General features: G+C 37.0%; 1 protein-coding gene across 2 annotated transcripts in view; it reads left to right on the forward strand.

Moving 5' to 3' along the window:
• The window catches only part of agmo (alkylglycerol monooxygenase), a 56,848-nt gene extending 33,631 nt beyond the window's left edge, over positions 1-23,217 (forward strand). The window contains exon 13 of one of the 2 annotated variants that reach the window (XM_085366668.1): positions 22,865-23,217. In XM_085366668.1, the coding sequence (XP_085222794.1) occupies positions 22,865-22,948 (84 nt within the window). In that variant the 3' untranslated portion in view covers positions 22,949-23,217. Of the gene's footprint in view, positions 1-9,972; positions 11,964-22,864 lie in introns of those variants that run through there. The other variant, XM_085366667.1, reaches the window with a different exon arrangement.
• Positions 23,218-23,892: the final 675 nt, after the last annotated feature.

The raw sequence follows: 23,892 nt of genomic DNA on the forward strand, positions 1-23,892 counted from the left end.
CTCTGGTCTTAACATCAACACAAACTGTATGCTGAGGGCTTCGTATTGTTTCCACAAACAAACAGCAAACTGGAACCAACTGAGCCTCAGAAAGAAAGAAACATTTAATAGTCATCGTACTGCGGCTTCAACACGCTTTATGGCTGGCTACTGCTAATGACACGTACTTTTCTGTTTCTGTGGCAACCCCATCAGACCTGCTAAATTGGACTGAGTCAGTTGCACAGATGCAGTTATGTGACAATTCATAAGACAGGTGAACTATGGAGGATTTATATATTTAATTAGCAGTTTATCTGCTCATTCCTGCTGCTTCTCGCTGTTTTCCAAAGTAACACATTGCTTTATTACTAGCTGCATTGTTAAAATGTGCTACTGTGCACCCTGATCTTTAGAGTCACTGCAGTTTCTGCTAAATTTATGATTACAAATACGTATTGCATATTTCAAAGGCTGTTCATTTGCTGGTTTAGCAACATCTTTCTTTAGCATTTTCTTTTAGCAGAATTGATTATTAGTGAATAATGGTCTGTCTTTATGCATTCCTTTGATGGTGTTAATACATCCTGGTAATGATGTTTGCTCTTAGTTGATATGCAAGTTGTAACTGGTTCACATTGCCCATTTGATCCACTAAACAATTTAGTTAAATTTTATCCACTGATTTTGTGATATCATCACTATCTTGAGTTGTTGTGCAACAATAATGGCGGCACCGTTGAATTAACAGCCACCTGTCTAGCTGCCATTTCCCTGTCTCAAAATGAGGTATTCGTCTAGATTACTTACAAAGGTGTTGTCCCTTTCACGAGTTAAACAATCTTTGATGGCGTGTCTACATGCACTGGTCCCAGAGGCCATGTTTACCCATTTTTAAGTTTTTAGTTTGGCCAAGTCTTGGAAATAACATTAATTAGCCACAGTGAAGTTGTTTTTTCAGCTGCAGATATTGGCGGTTACCAGTTAAAACAAAGAATGAAATCTGATGTATTAATCGAGTGCCCGGATCAGCAAAATGCGATGGCCTTATTGCTAAAAGAAAAAAAAAGTAGCACTAAAACATGATGGTAAAATGGATGTTTAAAAGCAGCGCTGTCGACAGAGAAAAATTTAAATTTGGCTAAAATCTTACCTTGAGTTCTCTTTTCACGTGTGTGTGTGCGTGTGTGTGTGAGCTTTTCATCACACGGCATGATGTTGTTCATCCGCAGTCTGATTTTGCTCATTCATCAGGAAATTGTAGCTGTTTGTACTACTATGTTTCTTTTGGCTCAGCAGCCGAGGTTCAAAGATCATGGAAACAGCAGTTGACAAAACAAACTAACCTCAGGTTAGTAGCTGTTCTGGAGCTTCCAGTCATATCGCATGACCTTTTTATTTAGGTTTTTTTAAATACCCCATACCCCATGGAACTTATACCTTTGATATTCACATTCTCAATGTGGTGACCTTCCGAATAATTTCCAAAAACTATTTCATATAATTTTTCAAAGTACCATAATTACATGTGGTGGAAATCCTTTATTCATTTGACTTGATATAGTGTTTGGCCGCATGTGTAATTCCCTCCATCAAAGCATAGTTCAGCTTGAAAACGAGAACCAGTTTTTGTCCAAAATACATTATATGCAACATTGAAACTGTCTAAACACAAAGTCCAACCAACAACACCTAATTAGTCTGTTATTAGGGTGTAGAATAAAGACTGGGTATACAGTGAATCATTGCATGAGCATGTTTTTCTAAGGCTACTTACTAATTGCTTTCTCTGGTGGTAGTATGTTTTCTATCTCTGTGCATGTTGAAACTAGTTTTATTTAGCATCAGTCTGATTATATACTTGGAGCCTAATTCCAGCTTGTTAACTATGGAAAATACTGAAAAAAATGTCTTAAGATGACAGTGGTATGATTTTCACAGTACAGCACTTAGAAATCCTTACTTTATGAAATCATTGAGGAAAAATATGTGAAGCTCTGGTATTAAATGCGCATATGCCTCATGTATCGTGTTTCTTCGGTTTGTGTGTGTCTAGCCTGTTTGCCTGTAATTGTGTGTGTTGTGTGGTCTGTGTTGTGTGTGTGAAATGTGTGAGCTGGGTGCTAAGTCCAGCCTCGCAGCCCTGTGATCTATGAGTCCAGATGCGTCGCCCAATTGACCATAAAATTGGCGTGCCTTTCTGGCTCTGGCAGCTCAACTGTAAGGCGGCTGACCTCTCATTACTTGCCCTCCCTTGCAGCTTTTTTTTTTTTTGTCCTCCCGCTTTCTGCCTCCGCTCACCGCTTGCCGTCTCAGCTAGTGTGAATGAGAGCAACACTTCTGGAACCAATTAACGTCGTCTGCTGCTAACTAGCGCTGGCTGATGAGATTTGCACGTGAGATTTGCAATCGCTGCTTTTATGTCCTCTGACTGCACATCTGTGGCGCTCAGGTGTTCAAATGACAACCCGAGACTCTCCAACCTTTTCTTTTTCTCACCATAAAATGAAATAAAACTGAATGAATAATAATTCATCTAAAATGAACCGCGTAACCAATCACCCCGAGAGCAACGAAACGGGGTGATTTATGCTGCACATGCTGCACGGCTGTGTCACTTTGACAGGGCTGTAAGTTTTATGCAGCCGTTTCCTTAAGCAAATCATTAGGCCTCATTTCAAGTCATAGTACATCAGTTTGAGCTGAATGAATGTCTTGCTTGCAGGTGGGGCTCATTGAAAATCCTCACAATTTACTTGAAATGGTTCCTGACATGTTTGTGCCCTTTGTTCAGAAATTCAGCAAAGGGGAATATGGTTGAACCACCCCCAGACTTTAAGGTACTCAAGTGATATATGGATCTGACGCGTGTTACAGAGGGAGGGCTTGTTTTGAAGTCGAGCCAATCAATTAACAGTCACTCGAAATGTAAAAGGGGTAAATTCCCATTTAATTGTCTTCAGACTCACTGTACATTTGAGAGAGGGGGAGGGGGAAGTACAACAAAAAAAACTAGGTCGGTTTGTGGTCCTTCAAAACCAGTGGTGTGATATACTGCACCCTTAAAACTCACAGTGGTATTTATAGTGGCTCTGGAGATTTCCCTTGTAAAGCTGCAGGCTTGACCTGTAAACCAGGGCTGCCTCTTGCTCCCAGCCGCCCACTCGCCCGCCCAAACCCACGTCTGTGCGGCTCACATGACGGCCTCACTGCTTCAGAGGAGACTAAGCTGGTAACCAGGGCTGATGGAAGCTTTAGCTCTCTGTGCATGTAATATTTATTTGTATTTGTGTGTGCTGTTAGCTTTAATTTGCTTTAATTTATGTCATTTAAATAAAATTTTAATTACATATACATACCACAAAATATTGCAGCTTATAAATATAATCTGTGTCTTTCTGGTGCACAAACTATAGAAGAATAGAAGTTTAAATTACAGTCAATATTTAAGCACTTTATTGTGCGCAACATACTGAGTTTAAGAAATCATTTATACATTAATGTCAGCTTGGATAGCTTATCAGATTTGCATGCATGATAGACAATTTTAAAACATCTAAATAAACAAAGCCTGTTGTGCTGTGGCTGCACAGTTTAATCATTTAGGTTTGAAATGAGTGACATTTATTTAAGAAGGCTATGAATAACTGTACACTGGTCACAGCGCACTTCTGGGTTTTCTGGTCACACCAACACAACCTTTGCTAACCAGCACTACAAACCAGATTTTTCTTCCGATTATTTCCCATTCTCCACACTGAAACATAAGCTAAAGAGTCTCTGTTTTGATGCAGTGGGCAAGTTTGGGCGTGCATGGGGGTGTGCGAGTTGAAGAGGTCAAAATGAGACTTTCTCAGGGTGAAATAAAAATAGCCGCAGTGCAGGGGTGCACAAGGAGACGGGTCAAGTTAAAATGTTATTTTTCTTTTTTAAGCTTTTGTTCGGGCGGACCTCCTTACACCTCGTAAAGGCAGCTAACCGTGGCATTTGGAGAATATGTAATTTATGCTTAAAAATTGATTTAAATAAACATTTCTTTAAATCAGTAATTTGATTCTAAATAACTAAACATTTAATCGATTTAACCACAACGTTGTGCAGTTGAGGATGTCATCACCTAAAAGCTATATTTTTGCCTATGTTTGACCTCAAACATTTTGTTTTATTCTTTTACCCTTTGCGTCACCTATATTTCTGTGTTTGCAGTGTGGCTGGGTGGGTGGGGCATTTGCACTGTGATGTAACACATGGTTTTATGCTGTGTGGGCCTCTGGTTTTGCCTGAAGGCACAAGAAAACAGGCCACAGAGCAGATCGTAGACACTCTGTATCCCAGAGTAATTATGCAACTATTCTCTCAAAGACCACTAACAGCAATTCAAGAGGAGAGCTCATAAAAATTCACCTGCCAGGCTCAAACCAGTTTTTTGGTTTTAGTAAGAAATAAAAAAACAACAACTTTGTTTACAATTCGTTCCCCCCCCCCCCCTCCATTATTCTTGATAGCTGCAGATGGATGTAAAATTTTAAAAAGGCATCCAACTAAAATAATTTAAAAAAGCCAGAGATGCTTTTATTATGGTCTGCTTTTCTTTTCATTTACAGTGACTGAATGGTTTCCTTGTAATAAAAGAATTTAAGTAGTTTATTAGCTCATGCGGGTTTGACTCTTGAAGGAAAAATAAATCTGTGTAATGCCTTTGATTCCAAAACGTATACATGTAAAAAATGTTTTAAACCCTTTAGGATTTTCACTCTCCGTTCTCCTGCTGATACCACTTGCCAATCTCTCAGATCCCTTTTCTGTCAGACTAAACGGGAAGATGAGGTGCTCCACAGCTAAATGAAGAGGTCACAACAATATTATTAAGTTCATGTCAAACACAAAGGCTTCGCCTCAACACACATTCGCTTTATCTTCAACAAATCACCATACTTGTCTTTAAAAATTACAGCTCACACCCCGGCTTTCCCACCATCCCAGCCATGAGTGAGCAGATAAGGCAGTCGGCGGTGAGAGGTCGCTGTGTTGTTTCCACTGGACAAAACTCAGGTGCGAGGGGTTAGCGGTCTCTTCTTTTGAAGCAGGAATGTGTGGTGGCAAGAGGCAGTGCTGAGGTTAACAGGCTTGTTTGGGCCTGTGGAAACTCTGCGAGCATGACATCATCTGAGAGCTCGCAGGAATGGAAAAGGAAAGGAAATCTCCTCCCAGAGAGAAAATGGAGGGATTTGAAAGAGAAATGCTGGGTAGGACTGTTCCATTGGAGTAAACAGCGGGGTGGTCGAGCATACACAGTGTGAAATATTATCACTCAATGTGCAGGGGATCGTGCCCGTCAAAGAGTAACCACTTGGTTTATGTTGTCAAACCACTTGCCAGGTAAAGTTATGGAAATCTAACAGAAAGTGGACCTTTGGGAGATTTCTAGGAATATTTAGTTTGGCTTTTGCGGTATCAGGTTTTCTGGTCTACAGTGGCTTTCTTTTAAATTTGTATTCCTATTTGTGCTTTAATTCATGGGTCATTCAGTTTGTGATATAGCTTCCGAGCCAGCGTGTGAACCTGACTGAACCTGACAAAAGCTCTTCTGGTGTGTGCACGTGGTTTCTCTCTATTCTAAAAGGCACCGAAAGCTGATTTCAGAGAACTTGAATGCCGGTTTCCAAAGAAGTCTGCTCGCAAATTCAAAACATTACAAATTATAAAAGGTTTAAAGTTCAGAATAAATTAAAGTTTTACACTGTAAAATGTTTCGATAGTGCTGAATGAAGGCTTAGCATATTAATTTAGCTATCTTTATCGCAGTGCAAGCTTTCATCACTCAGGACTCAGTTTATTAATCTCTCTTTCATTGGATTACTGGCTAACAATCACACGTCTGATTTTGTAGTAAAATTCTTTGTGGTGTATTTTTTTCCTTAGTAGTTCAAGCTACAGCTTTTTGCCTGAAGTGAGCTGGAAAATGTCTCCTTCTGCCAGGATTTGTGAGCAGTGGGGGGGTTTCAAGTTTGGAAAGTCTTCAAATCTGAGGCTGTAAAAGTTTGAGTGGCTGCTATCAGAGAAGTGACCACAATAAGCACATTCTCTGCTGTCCGGTCACAAAACAAACTGCATGAACTGAGGCTCAATTAATATTTTCTACCCTGACAATTAAAAAGGTGTTTTAAAAAACAAAAAGGTCTGTTTGCCAACAGCATTTTTCTTCTTGGAACTTCATGTGGAACTTTCAGACTTTGTTTGAGTCCTTATCTACCACTTAAAGCCAAAATCTCCAATCCACATTTTAACACCTGCCACATGTTTCTCATGCTGGGGTCCAAACATTCAAGCATGCACCTGCACTTTTACAATCATATAATTGACATGGACCTGGTTTTGGCCACTCAAAATGTGACACATTGCACTACACAGGCAATGCTGACTGTGTGCAGCAGCTTGTTGATAATGTGGTTCATAGTAACAAAAACCAACCAAAATCTTGTTCCTTTCAATGAGCCATACTTTAATGATGAAGATGATAATAAATATAATAATAATAATAATAATAATAATACAGTATATTTTTTGTGACTGTCTTTCAACTTTTCTTTGGATACTAGCTGCTCCCTAACTCCAGTCAGCTCCTTGTACTCGATCATTTTCAAGGGATTTTTTTTTTATTTTTCATTCAAACATAAAAAGGCACCTAACTCAAACAAATTTCCAATTTTATCTTAAGGCTGTTGCTACATCACATTTGCCAAAGATAACAGTTGGACAGTCGTAAAATAGCATTTTTCCAACAGCGTGATGATTCCCAAAGAGCTATTTAGATGAAAACTTGGCGTGTCGTTATGTGATGTGCAGCGTGTCCTTTAAGAACATGAGGAAATTGGGCAAATGGAGGAGAAAGACAGTGACGTGTCTTAAAAAATGTACAGCACATAAACGGTATCAGAAAGTTATGTCCTTAAGAAATTCAGCAGTTGCTGTGTACAGAAAAGACCTAATACAGGACCTGAAGTCTGTCTACTGCTTTGCCAAGGTCTCAGCAGTAGCCATAACAAGGCCACTTATCATTCTTAGATAGTTTTTGTTGGACAAATCCTTCTCTGTAAAGACGAAGGTCTTGAAGCTCTGAGACAGTGACTTACTTGCAAAGGTGACCAAACTCACTAATACTTTCCTAAAATGATGGACTTCTTCCTCTGCAGAAGCTAAAGCTTCATTTTTGCTTATGAAAACCAAATTATCATCTTTGCACGGACGTGTCTTACTGGCTCGTGGTAGATTTGTGTCCTTCTTTCATATTGCTGCCAAATTCCTTAATGTTATCTGTGCTGCTGATTTACGTGTTCTTTTGAAGAGGTCTGATTTTTGTTTCAGATTGCCATAGTTAAATAAACTTAAACTGGGCTGTAGATATTTGTAGAGAAGTTTTGCTGCTGTACCAGTGGTTTGGCTCAGGCCTGTAGAGATGCACTTGGCACCAAACTCCACAGTAGGAATGTACAACAGAGACTGTTTTAATTTTTATAAATGTCAGTGGGTGGATTATAGAAATCAGGGTAAAGATACACGTCTTAGAGGCCCTTGGAGGCTCATTCATGTGTACTTCTTCTTAGAGGAATGTATTGAGCTAATCCACAGTGGACCCAAACATCTTCTCTCGGCTTCATAAAAATACAAACGGGGGCTTCATTTTGCAAGAGCATAACCTCCTGTCTGCTCCATACACTGTTTTTGCTTTCATTTCCTTTTCTGGAGTTTTGCCAAATAGCTCGCCTTCTGCTTTCCTGCTGGCTAGTGTGCTCTTTAGCAATTAACCAGCCAATCTGGCCACCCAGGGAACCATGGTTAATACTGAGGTGATGACTTCTTCTCTTATTGAGGCTGAAGCGGTGCCAGGCTGCTGGACTCTGAAGTGTGCTGAAGAGATATGAAAGCTGGTGTCCTCTGGGTTTTCTCGTATGGTCTCAATGAGGCATAGTGGTCTGGATGAGTTGTAGCTGACCTTACATGTGACCTTCGAAGAGACACATGGTAGATGACTGCAGCTCTCCAGATGTGTAAAGTAAAACTTCTAAACAACTGTATCACTCTAAACTAGCATATCATCAGGCCACTTTGTGTTTTGCTACACTTCGCCATGCAGCCACTACTGTTTCACATGTGTTTTGTCTGGCTGTGTTGTGTGTGCGTGGGAGCGTAACGGCGATATTTCTCATGGCAGCGCTACAGAGTAGGCACTACACTCATTCTCTGGTGGGACGTTAAACTGCTCGGCGTATCCTTCCTGAGTCTGCTCAAACAACCAGCACAGAGACTGTATATCTGCTCATAATGAACAGACAGGAAGTCGTGTGTGTGTGTGTGTGTGTGTGTGTGTGTGTGTCTCTCTCTCTCTCCCTCTCTCTCTCTGTACACATGTTTTGTGTATATGTGCAGGTGTACTTGTGTGGGACTGTGCACAAAAAGCTACCTATGCTCATGTGTCCATACTTCTGTAGATGAAAATGGTGATTAGTTAACTTCCAAGTGTAAATTTCAAACTTCAACTATTATTTACCGCAAGTATGTACAGAGTAAACGCACTACTACAACTGTAAAATTATGTTAAAGCTGTAATGGAAAGTGTGTAAATATTAATAGAAAAAAAGATTTGGTGTTAAAAGAAATGGATAATTAAAACAAAAATCAGATAACACAGAGATGACAAAATGCAAAAACACTGGAACTAAGTGGATGATCTTATTAAACAAGAGGATATGAAAGAGTAACCTGGGGGGGGGATTATAAAGACGTCAATGTTTGGCATTTTAATTAGTTTTATTACTCATATATTTGGTAAAGGTACTTATGAACTGTATACAAAACCTGTGGGCTAATTGAACCCATGTGAGAGCAACTTTGAACGTTTTTCCTAGTCCCAGAATAGTCCCACCAGAATTTTTAATGGTTAAAGGTCACTGTTAATTTGCATCATTCCACACCATGTGAGCAAGTGACTATTTCCCCTTGATAAAAGTTTATATAAGACAGGCTAAAATCTATAATATTGTGCATGTGTATAATATGTGCACTCTGGTGACAGTGGCAGAGAAAGGACATTAAAGAAACTGATGGACATTATGGACAATGCCAGGCATCCTCTGCACACGGCCATTAACAACCAGAAGAGTCTGTTCAGTGACAGGTTGCTTCTCCCAAAGACAAGAACTAACAGACTTAAAAACTCCTTTGTCCCACACGCCATCAGACTGTTTAACTCCTCTCTGGAGGGGAGAGGGAGGGGAAACAGGAGGACAAAGGAGGGGGGAACAACTAAGCTGTAGTGCCTCTTCACCTCATATATATATATATATATATATATATATATATATATATATATATATATATATATATATATATATATATATATATATATATATATATATATATATATATATATATATATATATATAAAATTAATATTCTGTAACTTCTGTCGGTGCTGTGCTTTTTTGGAAATCGAATTTCCCAGAGGAACCCACCCGAGGGATTAATAAAGTTCTATCTAATCTAATCTAATGTGTATATTTTATATACATGTATTTAAAAATAAAATGCAGTACATAAATTTGCACAATTTATAAAATCTTTCTTGCCAAAACCCCCGAAACTTAATTTCTCCCATGTTTTTGTTTGAAGTAAAGAATGCAGAAATTCGTGTAACAATATTCAGACTCTTCAAGATGCTTTTTCTGATCTTAGTGGGTGTTCGTGTCAATCTGAAACTCATGTTAATAATTTTTAACACTACATGAACCTCCAGTAATTAACACCTCACCAGTGAACTAATCAGACACCTGTGTCTGCATTTCTGTTTATTAACAAATGCTATCAAATGTGGCGTAGTTGCGTTAGAGCGCTGGTACGTGGCAAGCAGCACAGAGTTGCTATATAAACTTAAAATTAACCAAATTGTTATAACAAATCAAACAGAATGCAAACTGTAATTTCATTTCTCTTAAGATGCCGCCTAAGAGGAGCAACGTTAATGAGGAGGAACTGGAGGACATAAAGAAATCCCTAAACTTTATGTCTGAAGAAATAACAACAATTTCAAAACAACAAAAACTGATACTCAATTTAATGGATGATATTAAAGAACTAAGAAGGCAGAGCGAGGAAAAGGACAAGAAGATTGCTATGCTGGAAGGACGGGTGTCAGATCTGGAACAATATTCAAGAGTAAATGATGTGATAGTGACAGGACTGGAAACCAAGCATCAGACATACGCACGGGTAGCAGCAGCAGAGAGAGGGGAGCCACCCGAGCAAGAGCTACGCTCTTTGGAAGAGCAGGTAATGGCCTTCTTTAAAAGCAAAGGTATAGAAATGGACAGTAAAAATATTGAGGGATGCCATCCTCTTCCGAGAAAAAATCAAATACCTGCCATTATCATTCGTTTTGTTAATAGAAAACAGAAAAAAGAACTGCTCAAGCAAGGAAGAAAGCTAAAAGGTACAAATGTTTATTTAAATGAACACCTAATCAAGAAAAATGCAGACATTGCAAGACAAGCAAGAATATTAAGAAAACAGAAGAAAATACAGTCAACTTGGACGTCAGACTGTAAAATATTCATTAAGTTAAATGGAACACCAGAGCAGGCTAAGGTTCTAGTCATCAAAGAGATGACGGAACTAGAAAAATATAACCGATAAATGCAAAGCAGTGCTAAATATGATGTGACCGTCCAAGTGCACAACCAACGCAGATGTCTGACAATTTTCAACTAACAACTCATATAGATATTGAAAATAAGACATTGATGTATGACAGCAACATAGATCCTGATTGTAATTTCTTTAACAATAAGACAAATGAATGCAATTATTATACAAATGAGCAACTTAAAAAGGAATTCAAGGTAGAACAGGGTATAACAATGGTTCACTTTAATAGTCGAAGCTTATATGCAAACTTTCAATCCATCAAAGACTACATAACACAGTTTGAACAGCCATTCAATGTGATAGCCATATCGGAGACCTGGATAACTCCTGGAAAAGAAGAAGACTTTAAAATAAATGGATATGAATTCCTTCATGTAGACAGGATCAACAAGAAAGGAGGTGGGGTGGCACTTTACATTGATAAAAACCTAAAGTACAAAAGAATGGGAAGAATGACAACTGTTATTGATGGAGTGATGGAATGTTTATCAGTGGAAATAATTATAGAAAAAAGGAAAAACCTAATTGTCAGTTGTGTATATATAGAACACCAGGATCTAAGATTGAGATATTTAAGGATAATATGGAGGACTTATTTACAAATATAAATCAGAAAAGAATGTTTATTTGTGGGGACTTTAATATTGACTTATTGAATCCAAATCATAATAAGAGTACAGAAGAATTTATTGATTCCATGTACAGCATAGGTTTATTTCCACTGATAACAAGACCGACCAGAATAACATCTCATTGTGCAACTCTATTAGATAATATATTTACAAATATAATAGAAGGAAAGATAAAAAGTGGGCTGTTAATCAATGATATAAGTGACCATTTACCAGTCTTTGCATCGTATAATTGCCATTATAAAGTGAACAACGATGGACATAAGATTATTTACAAAAGAATAAGAACAGAGAAGACCTTAAATTGTCTTAGAAATGAACTTTTAAAGCAAGATTGGAATATTGTATATGAACAAACAGAAGTTAATAAAGCTTACGAAGGATTTTTAAGAACATTTAACACATTACTTGATAAAAACTGCCCAGTAATTGAAATCAATAGGAAACACAACTATGCAGGAAGACCATGGATGACAAAAGGACTACAAAATGCCAGCAAAAAAAAGAATACCTTATATCGAGAATTCATAAAAAAGAGAACAATAGAAACTGAAATGAAGTATAAAACTTACAAAAATAAATTAACTAATATAATGAGATCCTGTAAAAGAGAGTATTACATTAAAAGGTTAGAACACAATAAAGATAACACAAGAGATATATGGAATGTATTAAACAGAATAATCAAAAATGAATCAAGGAATAATGATTACCCTGGGTACTTTATAGAAGGGACAAGAAGTATTAATAACATGGAGGAGATAGTAAATGGCTTTAATGAATTCTTCGTAAACATAGGGCCAAAACTGGCAGAAGAAATAAAGGTTGATGGAATAGAAAGGGACACTGGTGAAAATATTGAAAGGAATAGTAGCTCAATGTTTTTAAGAGCAGTGGAAGAGAAAGAGATTTATGACATGGTTAGAGGACTTAAGAACAAAACCAGTACAGACTGGAATGATATTGATATGGTAACGGTAAAGACAGTTATTGATGGTATCGTAAAACCATTAAAATATATATTCAACTTGTCGTTTCAAAAAGGAGTTTTTCCACAAAAAATGAAAGTTGCTAAAGTTATTCCCATTTACAAAACCGGTGAAAGACATAATTTTACAAACTATAGACCAGTGTCAATACTCTCCCAGTTCTCTAAGATACTGGAAAAACTCTTCATAAAAAGATTTGACAGTTTTGTGGAAAAATATGAATTAATGACAGATAGTCAGTATGGGTTCAGAAACAACAGATCAACAGCTTTGGCACTGATAGATTTAATGGAAAAGATAACGGAATGTATGGATAATAAGAGGTATGCGCTCGGAGTTTTCTTAGATCTAAAGAAGGCGTTTGATACTGTTAATCATGAAATTCTATTAAAAAAAACTGGAAAAGTACAGGTTTAGGGGAGTGGTTTTGGAATGGTTAAAAAGCTATGTAGGGAATAGGCAACAATATGTACAAATAAATGAATATAAATCTAATTTGATGGATATAGCTTGTGGAGTACCTCAAGGTTCAGTACTGGGTCCAAAAATGTTTATTATGTACTTAAATGATATCTGCAGAGTATCGGAGATTTTAAAGTTTGTAATATTTGCAGATGACACAAATATACTGTGTGCAGGTGGGGAATTGCCACAGGTTTTGGAAATGATCACACAGGAATTAACGATATTAAAGAAGTGGTTTGATATAAATAAATTATCATTGAATCTCGATAAAACCAAATTTATGTTGTTTGGAAACCAAAAGAAAAACATCGAAGTAGAAATATGTGTTGACAATGTATATTTAGAAAGAGTAAATGAAATAAAATTTCTTGGGGTGATCATTGACCACAAGCTCTGTTGGAAGCCACACATTACTTATGTTCGGGGGAAATTGGCACGGGGCATTGCCGTCCTGGGAAAAGCAAAGCATATGTTGGATCAGAAAGCACTGCACATTTTATACTGCACTGTAAACCCGAATAAGTTACCAGAACTCAAAAAAATTGAGGCAATCGATTGCCTCAATTTTTTTGAGTTGATCAACTCAAAAGTCAAATTTTTCCAGAACATAAAAGTTTGGATTACATGGTACTTGTATCTTTTGAGAACGGTCAACTCAAATATTTGCAGTTAATATGACTTAAAGTTTCAAGTTTACAAATTCAAAGAAATAAGTTCACAGAACTTATAAAAAATAAGTACACAACCACAACATTTTTATGTTAACAAAACTCAAATGTTTGTTAGTTTGTGTTGTCATTATTTTAAGTACACGTTAGTCAAATATGTTGACTACTTGATACTTAAAAACATGTGACCCAAAACTTAAAATTTTTGAGGCAATTGATTGCCTCAATTACACTGAGTATCGGTAACTTAATATGCAAAAGTCATAAACATCTGCCATTGAACAGTATCTTGCCTGCTCCCTTTTAGCACTATGTTGAAATTAAATACATTAAAAAAAAAAAATTAAATTAATTAAAAATAATTAACAAAAACATTTATAAATTAAAATAAGTAGACCAAAAATTGTTTAGTCAGGAAAACTGTCAGAGTAATGAAAAATAATGCCAAATAATAATTAATAATATCAAAATGTGCTTTTGGCTCTCTGGCTAATATCTGAATAAGACAACAAGGCAGCAATTTGAGTGAATTACAATGCTATTTGTTTTACATTAACCAGTATCAAACAGTGAAATTTAGGTCATCTTGCGCAGCCCACAATGTTTTGGAAATAGTATTATGAAAAACATTAAAACATACAAAACATTAGTGTTGCTTTGCATTATGTTAATGAGAACAAAGGCACATTGTATAGTTTGGACCTATTGGCTGAACACCTGTAGAGTAATGCAATAATGTTTTGAGGCATTATTTAGATGAAAGGAGAGAACTTTGAACTAGCCTTTTATAATGCTTCACCCTGCATCCTTCTTTCAGATGAGTTCCTACATAACCAAGTCATTCTTGAGGGTCTGTAACCTGGGTGACAGTTTACCACTTTCTAGACCAAATAAAATCTTTTGAGTAAATTCTAAAGTGTTGGTCAGGCCTTTGGGGTAGCTGAGGTGAAGTGCATAGATCAGTCCAAACATTACCAGGAAGGCTTCACCAAATCTGGGGAGACTGAACACGGCATCACTTACAATGACGACAGAGATTTTCACAGGTTGGTAGTGAACTGGACTTGTTGTGTCATGGTCACTGATGACAGTGAAGAGGGCCACTTCAACACCATCAAGCTCCAACTCATCAGATTCGTCCTGAATTAATGAAAAAGAGATACTAATCACAATCTAACCCAAGAAATACAACAGACGACATATAATTTCTCATTTTACCAACTCCCACTGAGATCCAATACCTCTTTTACAAGGGAGACCTGAGTCTCACTGTAAGAGGTGAAAAACAGAAGATCCATGTTCTGCACACATAAATCAGCTAATTCACCAGAGAATCAAGTGGTGTGAGATAGACTGAAACTAAGCTAAAGGAAATACACAGGAAAATGTTTTACTAAACATCTTATCACTTTCAACAAAACACCAATTCAGTTCATTCGTAGTGAGGAGACAGAAAAGACCATACATGGAAACCTTATGGGTAGACTAAACAAAGATAAGTCCAAACAGTGCATCAAAATACATGTTTGTACTTTGATGCACTGTTTATATACACAGTAGTATCTGTTAGATACTTAAGGACACTCACAGTGCAGGTTCTGAAAAATCCAGAGACATCCTCACGCAGATAGACAGGAAGGGCGTGGAGAACGGTAGTGCGCTTGGTGTGGATATCATGGATTTCCTATTTCCAGATAAAAACAGAATTGTATATACTGGTGAGTTTACTGAACAACAACAAAAACAACAGTCAAATCAGAACATATGTCCACAAATAACCTGTTCACATCTTTAATACAGTCAGACAAATAGCAAACACAAAGTGGAGTAATAGCAAAATTCAAAAAGCTCATTTAAATCATTGAACCTGTCCAATGTTCCACTGGTTCAACCTATGAAATGTGTAACAATCTATTATTACCTGTTCATTGTGAATTCTTAGAATTTCAGCCAGGGCATCTGCTGTCTTCCCAGTTTTTGATGCCCTGGCTGAATAAGGTCATCAGTCGAGGAAGATGGCGGTCAAGTTCAGCGTAGAATGTATTGGGCAGGTTCTGATTTGTAATCCGCTGAAACTCTGCATACAACTACTAGTGATGGGTCGTTCGCGAACGAAATGGCTCTTAGAGCCGGCTCTTTGACGTGAACGACGCGAGCCGGCTCCTTATCGCGAGCCGTCACGTGGGTTTTTTTTTTTTTTTTCCTTTCTCTCAGCCTCTCTCTCGCACTTTTTTTCCGCTTCACTCTGCACGCGAGCCTTGTGCTTTACGCTGGGCAGAGGGGGGAGGGGCGGTAGTTACACTCAGTAGCACAGGAACAGAGCCAGAGAGAGAGAAAGAGAGGCAGGGACAACAACATTAGAAAGGTATAGTAATCATCCACAACTATTTTCGGTTGCAGATGATAAAGGATTGAGAAAGTTTATTCATGCAGGTCCATATGACAGAGAATATGCATGTTCTTTTAGTTTTCATATTATAATTTATATTTAATTGTGTTGTGGTTTGCAGTGTTTTGTGTTCTTTTCACTTTAAATTTGTGAAAGGAAAAAGCTGAAAATTTAAATAGTTAAAACTTGAAATGTGAATAGTTGATTTTTGTATTATATGATTTATTTATTACATTTTATGTGGAGTGAATAAATAAAAGTATATTTACGGTGGCCCCTAGAGACAAAGCACATACAAACTTCAAATCACGTACGAACTCTGAAGCATGTACAAACTCCAAAACACGTAAAAACACGTACAAACTCCAAAACACGTAAAAACACGTAAAAACACGTACAAACTCCGAAGCACGTAAAAACTCAGAAGCATATAAAAACTCAGAAGCACATAAAAACTCAAAACACGTACAAAAGACAACAGAAGTGCTCCAGGATGCTGGGCGCAGTGTTGAGCCTTTGTTATCTTGTGGCTACACAAGCCAGCAAGTACCAACGACCGGATTTGGTGTGTGGTAATAACAGGTAAATGAACTTTTTTTTAAATTATTTGAATATATATATGAGTGCCTGTGTATAAATATACAAACAATACACACATGCTTTCAATTGTGTAATTTAAGTGATCTAGTAGCTCTGCTTTGGAAGTTCAGTTCATGCTAGAAATGTGTTTTGGAGTTTGTACGTGTTTTGTCTCTAGGGGCCACCGCATATATTTATATATAAACATATATAAATAAAACCACTTGTTTTTACGTTAGTAATTCCTTTTGTGCATAATTTTATATTATTGTTAATAATAAATTAATTAAAGCAACAAAACAACCTGAAGAGCCGGTTCGGAGCCGAAAGAGCCGGCTCTTTTTAGTGAGCCGAACCGAAAGAGCCGGATCTCTAAAAAGAGCCGGAAATCCCATCACTAACAACTACAGCAGAAGAACAATACAGTTCAATTTGAAGAATCTCGCACATCTTTATAAAGCAGCAAAAAGCTGCCACATGAGTAAGAATTACAATTTTCATTTTAAAGAGAGCTGATCCATATTACCTCAGACTCCATTTTTAGAGCAGGCCAGAGGTCCAAGAGCTCCTTCACAACCCTAACCCTGAACATATAGTTTAAAATATAGCGTTTCTAACAAAAAAACTGCTTGAAAGCACTCTCACTGCAGACAGGCATCTCCGTTGTGTAACTGCAGGGACAACGGGCTTGTTTGGACCCAACTATTCTGAGTCATGAGAGGGGGTTTAAAAATTTAGAGAGATTAAAATACTTTGTTTTATACTAGGCGACCAGGCGCCACCTCTAGAACAAGTAGTATCTAACTTTTTAAACAGCCTGCGACCCTCATTACAACAACTTAATGCTAGCTCTGCAAGCGCAGTTTCCTTCGGGGAGAGCAGCAAAGCACATAAAAAACACGGACCGACATTTCTGCTATTCTTTTCGACACGCACCCAAAATACAACTAAATATTCGTATTTTAACAATAAACTAATATCAACATTGAAAACTTACTGTAAGTCCAGTGATGCTAGTTGCTGCCGTTAGGTCCAACTTTCTCCAGTCGTCCGTGTTGCCTCTTTGGTGCTGTTCCCGCCCATATACCTTCACTTCTTCTGTGTTTCCTATTAATGCTCATTAGCGCCGCCTTCCGCTTCGGAGGGTGAATCAGAGATTAACTCGGAATAAAAATTGATTCCTGCAGCTGCTCAACACTTACGGAAAAAATTAAAAATATATATGTAGGACACATTGATAAAACAATGAATATTAAAATAAATACATTTTGTCTTCCACTAATGCATTTAAGACAATTTGATTTTACTTATTTGGTGAAACACTTTGAGATTTTATTGTATTTTAGCATGTGCTACATAAATTAAGTTTATTATTAAATCCTACTTGAAACAACAAAAATAACAGGACTTTACCATTCTTATATGTCCTAACTTAACTGTGTTACGTTGTGCTTAAGTTATGATTTTAAGTGATGCTTACTTAATATAGAAATAGTTCAATTCAATCAAATATTATTAGTTTCATTTACTCAAAAAGAAGAACATGTTATACGAACTTGACATATTTAAGTTAACAGAACTTTTTAAAGACTTTGAGTATACACTACTTAATCTGTTTAATTACTTTGAACATTCGGGTTTACAGTGTGTGCTTTACTACTGCCATATATGAGCTACTGTGTAGAGGTCTGGGGAAACACATACAAAAGTAACACACAAACAATAACTATAATACAGAAAAGGGCCATTAGATTAATAAATAATGTAGGGTACAGGGACCATACAAATGCACTCTTTGTCAAAATGCAAGCTATTAAATTCCAAGACTTGGTGAAGCTTAAAACAGCGCAAATAATGTATAAAGTCAGAAATAAATTGCTTCCCAAAGAAATCTGTAAATTGTTCATAGAAAGAGAAGGTGGGTATAACTTAAGAGGGAAATGGAATTTAAAAATACAAAGTGCTAGAACAACTTTAAGAACTATGTCAATCTCAATTGCAGGAGTTAAATTATGGAACAGTCTAACAGAAGAAATAAAATACAGTCAAAACATAAAACAGTTTAAAGTAAAATATAAAAACCTAATTTTAAATAAGTATAAGAATGAAGAAAACGGGGTTAACCCAGGACGGTAATGTTGCTGGTAATGGTGTTGCGGTTCTTTTTTGGTTGTTTTTTTGTTTTTTTGTTTTGTTTTGGTTTGTTGTTTTTCCATAACTTGTGTATCTGCAAATATACACATTCTGTATTTTTCATATGAAAGAAACTATACTGTGGTGGGGCTTGCTAATTTCTTGTTTTTGATTTATGTATGTTATGTTTTGTTTTACTTCATATGTTTATATGTTTCATATGTTGTTTGTTTAATTTAAGACAAAAAAAAATTAAATGAATGAGAGGTAAAACTTGAGGGGGTAGGGACAAATAAGTAAATACTTCAGCCTACTCCTTTTCAAACAAATAATGGAATGATATTTTGTAATGATTGTGAAGGCACATGTTTGAAATAAAAATGAACTGAACTGAACTGAAGTCTTTAGAAATGTGGCGTTTGGATTATTAACAAGAATTTTATATAGTTTATTTTCACCAGTTCAGCAATGTCCTGATGTAGCACGCTACACCCACACAGGCAGTTTCAAACAAAAAAAGCTCCGAATAATTTTCCGATGCAGTTCAGTCCAGGTCTGGTGGACTGTAGGCAGCCATATGGAGAGGGAGCTCTGGAAACATCCCATTACAGGTCATATATCACACGTCTGACAGCAGCCATTCTGCCTTGTTTTCATTTCAATCACGAGTGCAGCTGCATTGGAGAACAGCAAGACTCCGCCATGTTAACCCACTGAAGGCTGGAAGGTTGTTACTGTTATTGTTAGAGGACACTAAGGCGCACCCTGGGGTGTCTAATGTCTCCTTCATGCTTAATATCCATCAGCGGCACCCAAAATGACCCAGCTCAATATGGTGTTGGATGAGTGTGGTTCTCAAGGCCAATACATGTGTGGGAACTGGTCACATTGAAGCGACATTTCACTGAGAGTAAAGCACTAAAATGTTATCCAGGCAGAGATAATTGTTTACTTACAGTAAAGTTGGTTAATCGTGATTAAATGTAGCTTGAAAGAGACACACAATAGGTGTTGCAAGTCTTTAGATGTCAACTAATCTATATGTTTATGCAGACTTGAAATTTATACAAAGAGCCGCCATGCTTCATTTCATCCCTATTTTAGTTTTGTAGTTTTTGAATTTTTAAGCTATTGCCAAAAACAAGTTCTAGCTTAGCCAAGTGAAGAAAACAGTTTTTCAATGAATGCAGTTACATTTCAGGGAGATGCATTTTTATTATTTATCTGATCTCATTGATAATTTAGGTAAACAAAAACATGACATGACAAATGTCTATTTTTGTAACACGGTGCAGTTTATACAAATCAGAAACTACAGCTGAGCATCCTTATTAAGAATATTTAAACATTACCACTATACTACATAACATATTCGACTACGATAGAGTATTACTAGACTATTTTTTGGTATCTAATAAACTGGCATCTTGAAGTAACTGAGCTGCTTTTGAGCAAAACATGTGGTGTGCATCAATTTCTTAGTGGAGCTTGGAGCGTGACTACTTTCTAACCAGACTGGTATTGAAATGGAATAAGCAAAGGTAAACAAAGAAACAAGAAAAAACCTACAGAACCACATGTTAGTGGCTCCTTGAAGCACTACCCTTAACTAAGTGCTTTCTGCCCCAAACTGAGTGAGTGTGAGTCGATCTGCTGAGATGTCTACTTTGGGAGTCAGTGGTGTCTGGCCGTAGTGCTTATTTGTAGATGATCAAACCTGCTTCCTTCCACTATGTAATCTGTCCCACATGGATTTCCTACAGACTCTATATACATGTAGCATAGTGGCTCAAACGGAGAGATGGGAACAGGGAAAAATTGGTGCCCTCAACATGCGGCTTTGATAGAAACCTCTGTCAGGTTTCGGTCCTTAGTTTGAGTGAAATGTGATTTGCGAGGTTCTGCCAATTCTGCATACTGCTCTCGATCTCAATCCATCTTAGACAAACACAATGCAGCTTTACGGATTTGTAATCTTCCATCTGTTTTTCCTTCTGGGAGTTGTTGAAACTATTGAAATACCTCTACCCAATATTTTGCAGAGGCAGATCGCTGATTTAAAATTTGAGTTTCTACATGATTCTCAAGCCTTATCAAAAACACACTGAACCTAACTGAAAACATCTCACTTAGTGATAGTTTGTCTATAGCATGTTTTTGTCTTTTACTTAATAAATGTAGCAGTAAATTTATTTTTATTTTATTTTTTGCTGAAGTGTTGTTATCAGAAAGTGTTTTCTTACAACTTACCAAAATGTGTGTTGTGTTCCTGTTTTGCTAATCTTACCAGACAGCTGATCAGTGTTTGTATATCCGAGGTGAACTACGCTGATCAAAATGCTCACATTAAAAATAAGTATCTGCAGTTTCAAGGAGGTTTTCCTCTGACTTACATTCAGATATTTTTATCAGTTACTCAACTTTATGAAGATAGATATTATAATTAACAGTAACACTTCATTATTATTATTTTTTTGAGTCAGTGACCAATTATTTCTCTTAATTACGTTTTAATGAACTAAATAGAACTAATATTACCAGTGCATTATAAAAAGTTAGTCTTAGGTTCTTAAAAAAATTATAATACCCTTCTTTACAAATGTTCTCCAGAGTAAATCATTCAATTCAAAGTTGTTTGTATGAATGTAGGTATGTTTTTATTTCAGTAGTACTACTCATAAATGTATCAGCAACATTTTAATGTTAGATGGCAAAACTACAGGTATTTTTATCTACTTTATATACTGTTAGATGGTTTAATCTGTTTGTGTCAAAACACGTTTTGTAGAAAACCCTTGGTGGTGTAGCTGCCAATTAAATGTAGTGTGGAAAAAGTTTGATACCTTCCCTTCAAATCTATTTTCTTTTGTGTATATAAGTACTGGTGTACAGTGTTACAATCAACGTCATTTGAAAAATGAATGAGACTTTGGTTTGATTCTATCATCACATTCCGAGTTCCTTCTTTGCTTTTGTTTCATCCAGTGGTTCATTCAGCAGGGAGGCTGTTCTCAGAGCAGGTAGCGAGAGGTGGAAAAGCAGAGAGAGGTCTGTGCTGTACGTCCTCTCTCTGTCTCTGAGGAGAACAGCTGTCGTGTCCAGGAAGAAATGGGCTTTTTTTTCCCTATTGGCCTTTTTTGCCTATGATGGACAACGGTCTGATTTTGGCTTGAGTTGTAATGTAGGATGCAGTTTATGAGCCAGAACCCAGTGAGGAGTGGAGGCAAGGGCTGTTTTGGGCAAAGCCCCCCTTCGTTCTCTCTGAATAGCAAGGTTCCCTATGGCTGTGACCCTTGTGACCCTGTTGTGAGAGCATCTGGGGAGAAGCCCTGCTTCTTAACCTCTAAGCCTACTTTCTGCATCATCCTGAGACTGGCTGCATCTGAGGTGTCTGTTTTCTTTCAGTTGCAGCATTGCTTTCACAGTTTAACATCATGTTGTAATAGAAATTTTTTTTTAATCTATTTTTTTAACTCTTGTGACAGCACAACATTTTATAGGCTACACTTAAGCTTTGTAAATTAAAGAGCATGTATACATACAAAAGTGAGCAAATATACAGCTTATAGTACTTTCAGTGCTCAAATAGTTCTAAGTGGAGGAGACTTTTTTTGTAGCTTATAAACCAAATGAAGAAAACATTTACATAACATACAACATATTCTCTGTATATTGTCAAGCACCTATAAAATTGTATTACCACTATATTACAAATAAATTAGTTTTCATTCCAAGACCATCATGCCCTATAACTTGTATACATAAACTCAATCCATCCACTAGCGATAACCACATCTTGATCCCAGTCACGTAAAATGTTGCTGTTCTTTGAGGCACAAGAGTTCTGTTGGGCACAATTGTTAATCAAATTTGAATGTGAAAGTTATCAAATGTAAACATTTTCTTAGTCTTACATGATATTAATCACAACAATGGAGTTGTTTTGCAACAAGCTTTGCAGTCTTGTGGCCTGAAAGTGCGACCATATCAATAGTTCACAATTTAAAAAAATTGATCAATGACATAATCTCCCTAAATCATTTGTTACATCCATTTATGTAAATAGAAAGTCAGACTGTGAGCTCAGGAAGTTTTACAGAGTTGTTTTCTAGTCAAAGTTTGAACAGATTTCACTGTGATTTTGATAACACAGCGCTGCAGTTGCAAGTTTTTAGATTTTTAGTTTGTTTTTTAATTTTATCTCCCAGTAATGTTGGTGGTAATGGTAATCTTAACACAAGTATTAACAAACTGCGGTAGTTGTCATTTTGAATGAAATGGATCAACTCGAGTCTTCTGATCCTAACCACCTCTGTCAAACTTGTCCAGGCCTTTGTCTCCCTCTCTCTGCTGTACTGGGCTCTGCACAGCATCGTCTCTCAGCTGCTCGGCATCAAGAAGAAGGCTAACTGATCCAGCTGAAGATGGCACGAAGTGATGGATGGAAAACCTTTGGCATTGTCATTGCTGAAATAATTTCCATATTATCATGATTTTAATCATTTTAAACACTGTGCATCACTTTATGTAGTAGGGGAGACCGGGGATAGTTGTAACGTGGGTCAGTTGTAACACTTCCAATTTCTCCAATCAGGGCTAAGTTTCAAATGATGTGACTCATCCTGTGCATGCCCAATTCAGTTCTGCTATCACATGTGAAAAATCAGCACATTTCGTCAAACACAGACAATTTAACACGAAAAAAAGTAATTTGTATGTCAAAAAGTAAGTTTTTCTACTTTATTTCAATTTGTAATAGCATTATCTGCTTTGCAGTTAAACTCATCAAACTTAAATTATGTTATTTGTTTGTCTATGGGGATATATTCTGTGTAGGTCTTTAGTGCTAATGTTTTAGCCGTTGGCTGTAATGTTAGCTAGTTCATGGCTATAGGAGTCTGGGTCAGTTGTAACAGCAACAGTCTGGGTTAGTTGTAACAATAATGCAGATGTTAAAACTTACCACATATTACTTTAACTTATATTAAACAAGTTGGGGCAACGACATCAGCAGAGAGAGGTTCACTGGTCGCATTTGTATATGCGGTTAAGGCCATTGGCAACACAATTCCTCCACTGTTTGTGTTCCCACACATACATTATGCAGACCTCTGTGTCAGAGATGGACCAGTAGGAAGTACTGGTAGTGGAAATAAATCAGGATGGGTGCAAGAAACAGATTCCCTCATCTTTCTGAAGCACTTTGCAAACCACACCAAGGTAAGCCATGATAAAAAGTAATGGAATTGCGATGCTGGTGAACAACTACATTTTTTCAGCTTCATTGTTATGTTCAAAATTGGTGCAAGAGTTGTAGGTTATAATGCCCACTGAGCCAATGAGGCCAAACTCAAGGA

Source organism: Diplotaxodon limnothrissa, linkage group LG11 (genome assembly GCF_057381915.1).
Source record: "Diplotaxodon limnothrissa isolate DT_005_m linkage group LG11, D_limnothrissa_male_GT1.1, whole genome shotgun sequence".
In the NCBI taxonomy this organism is placed as follows: domain Eukaryota; kingdom Metazoa; phylum Chordata; class Actinopteri; order Cichliformes; family Cichlidae; genus Diplotaxodon; species Diplotaxodon limnothrissa.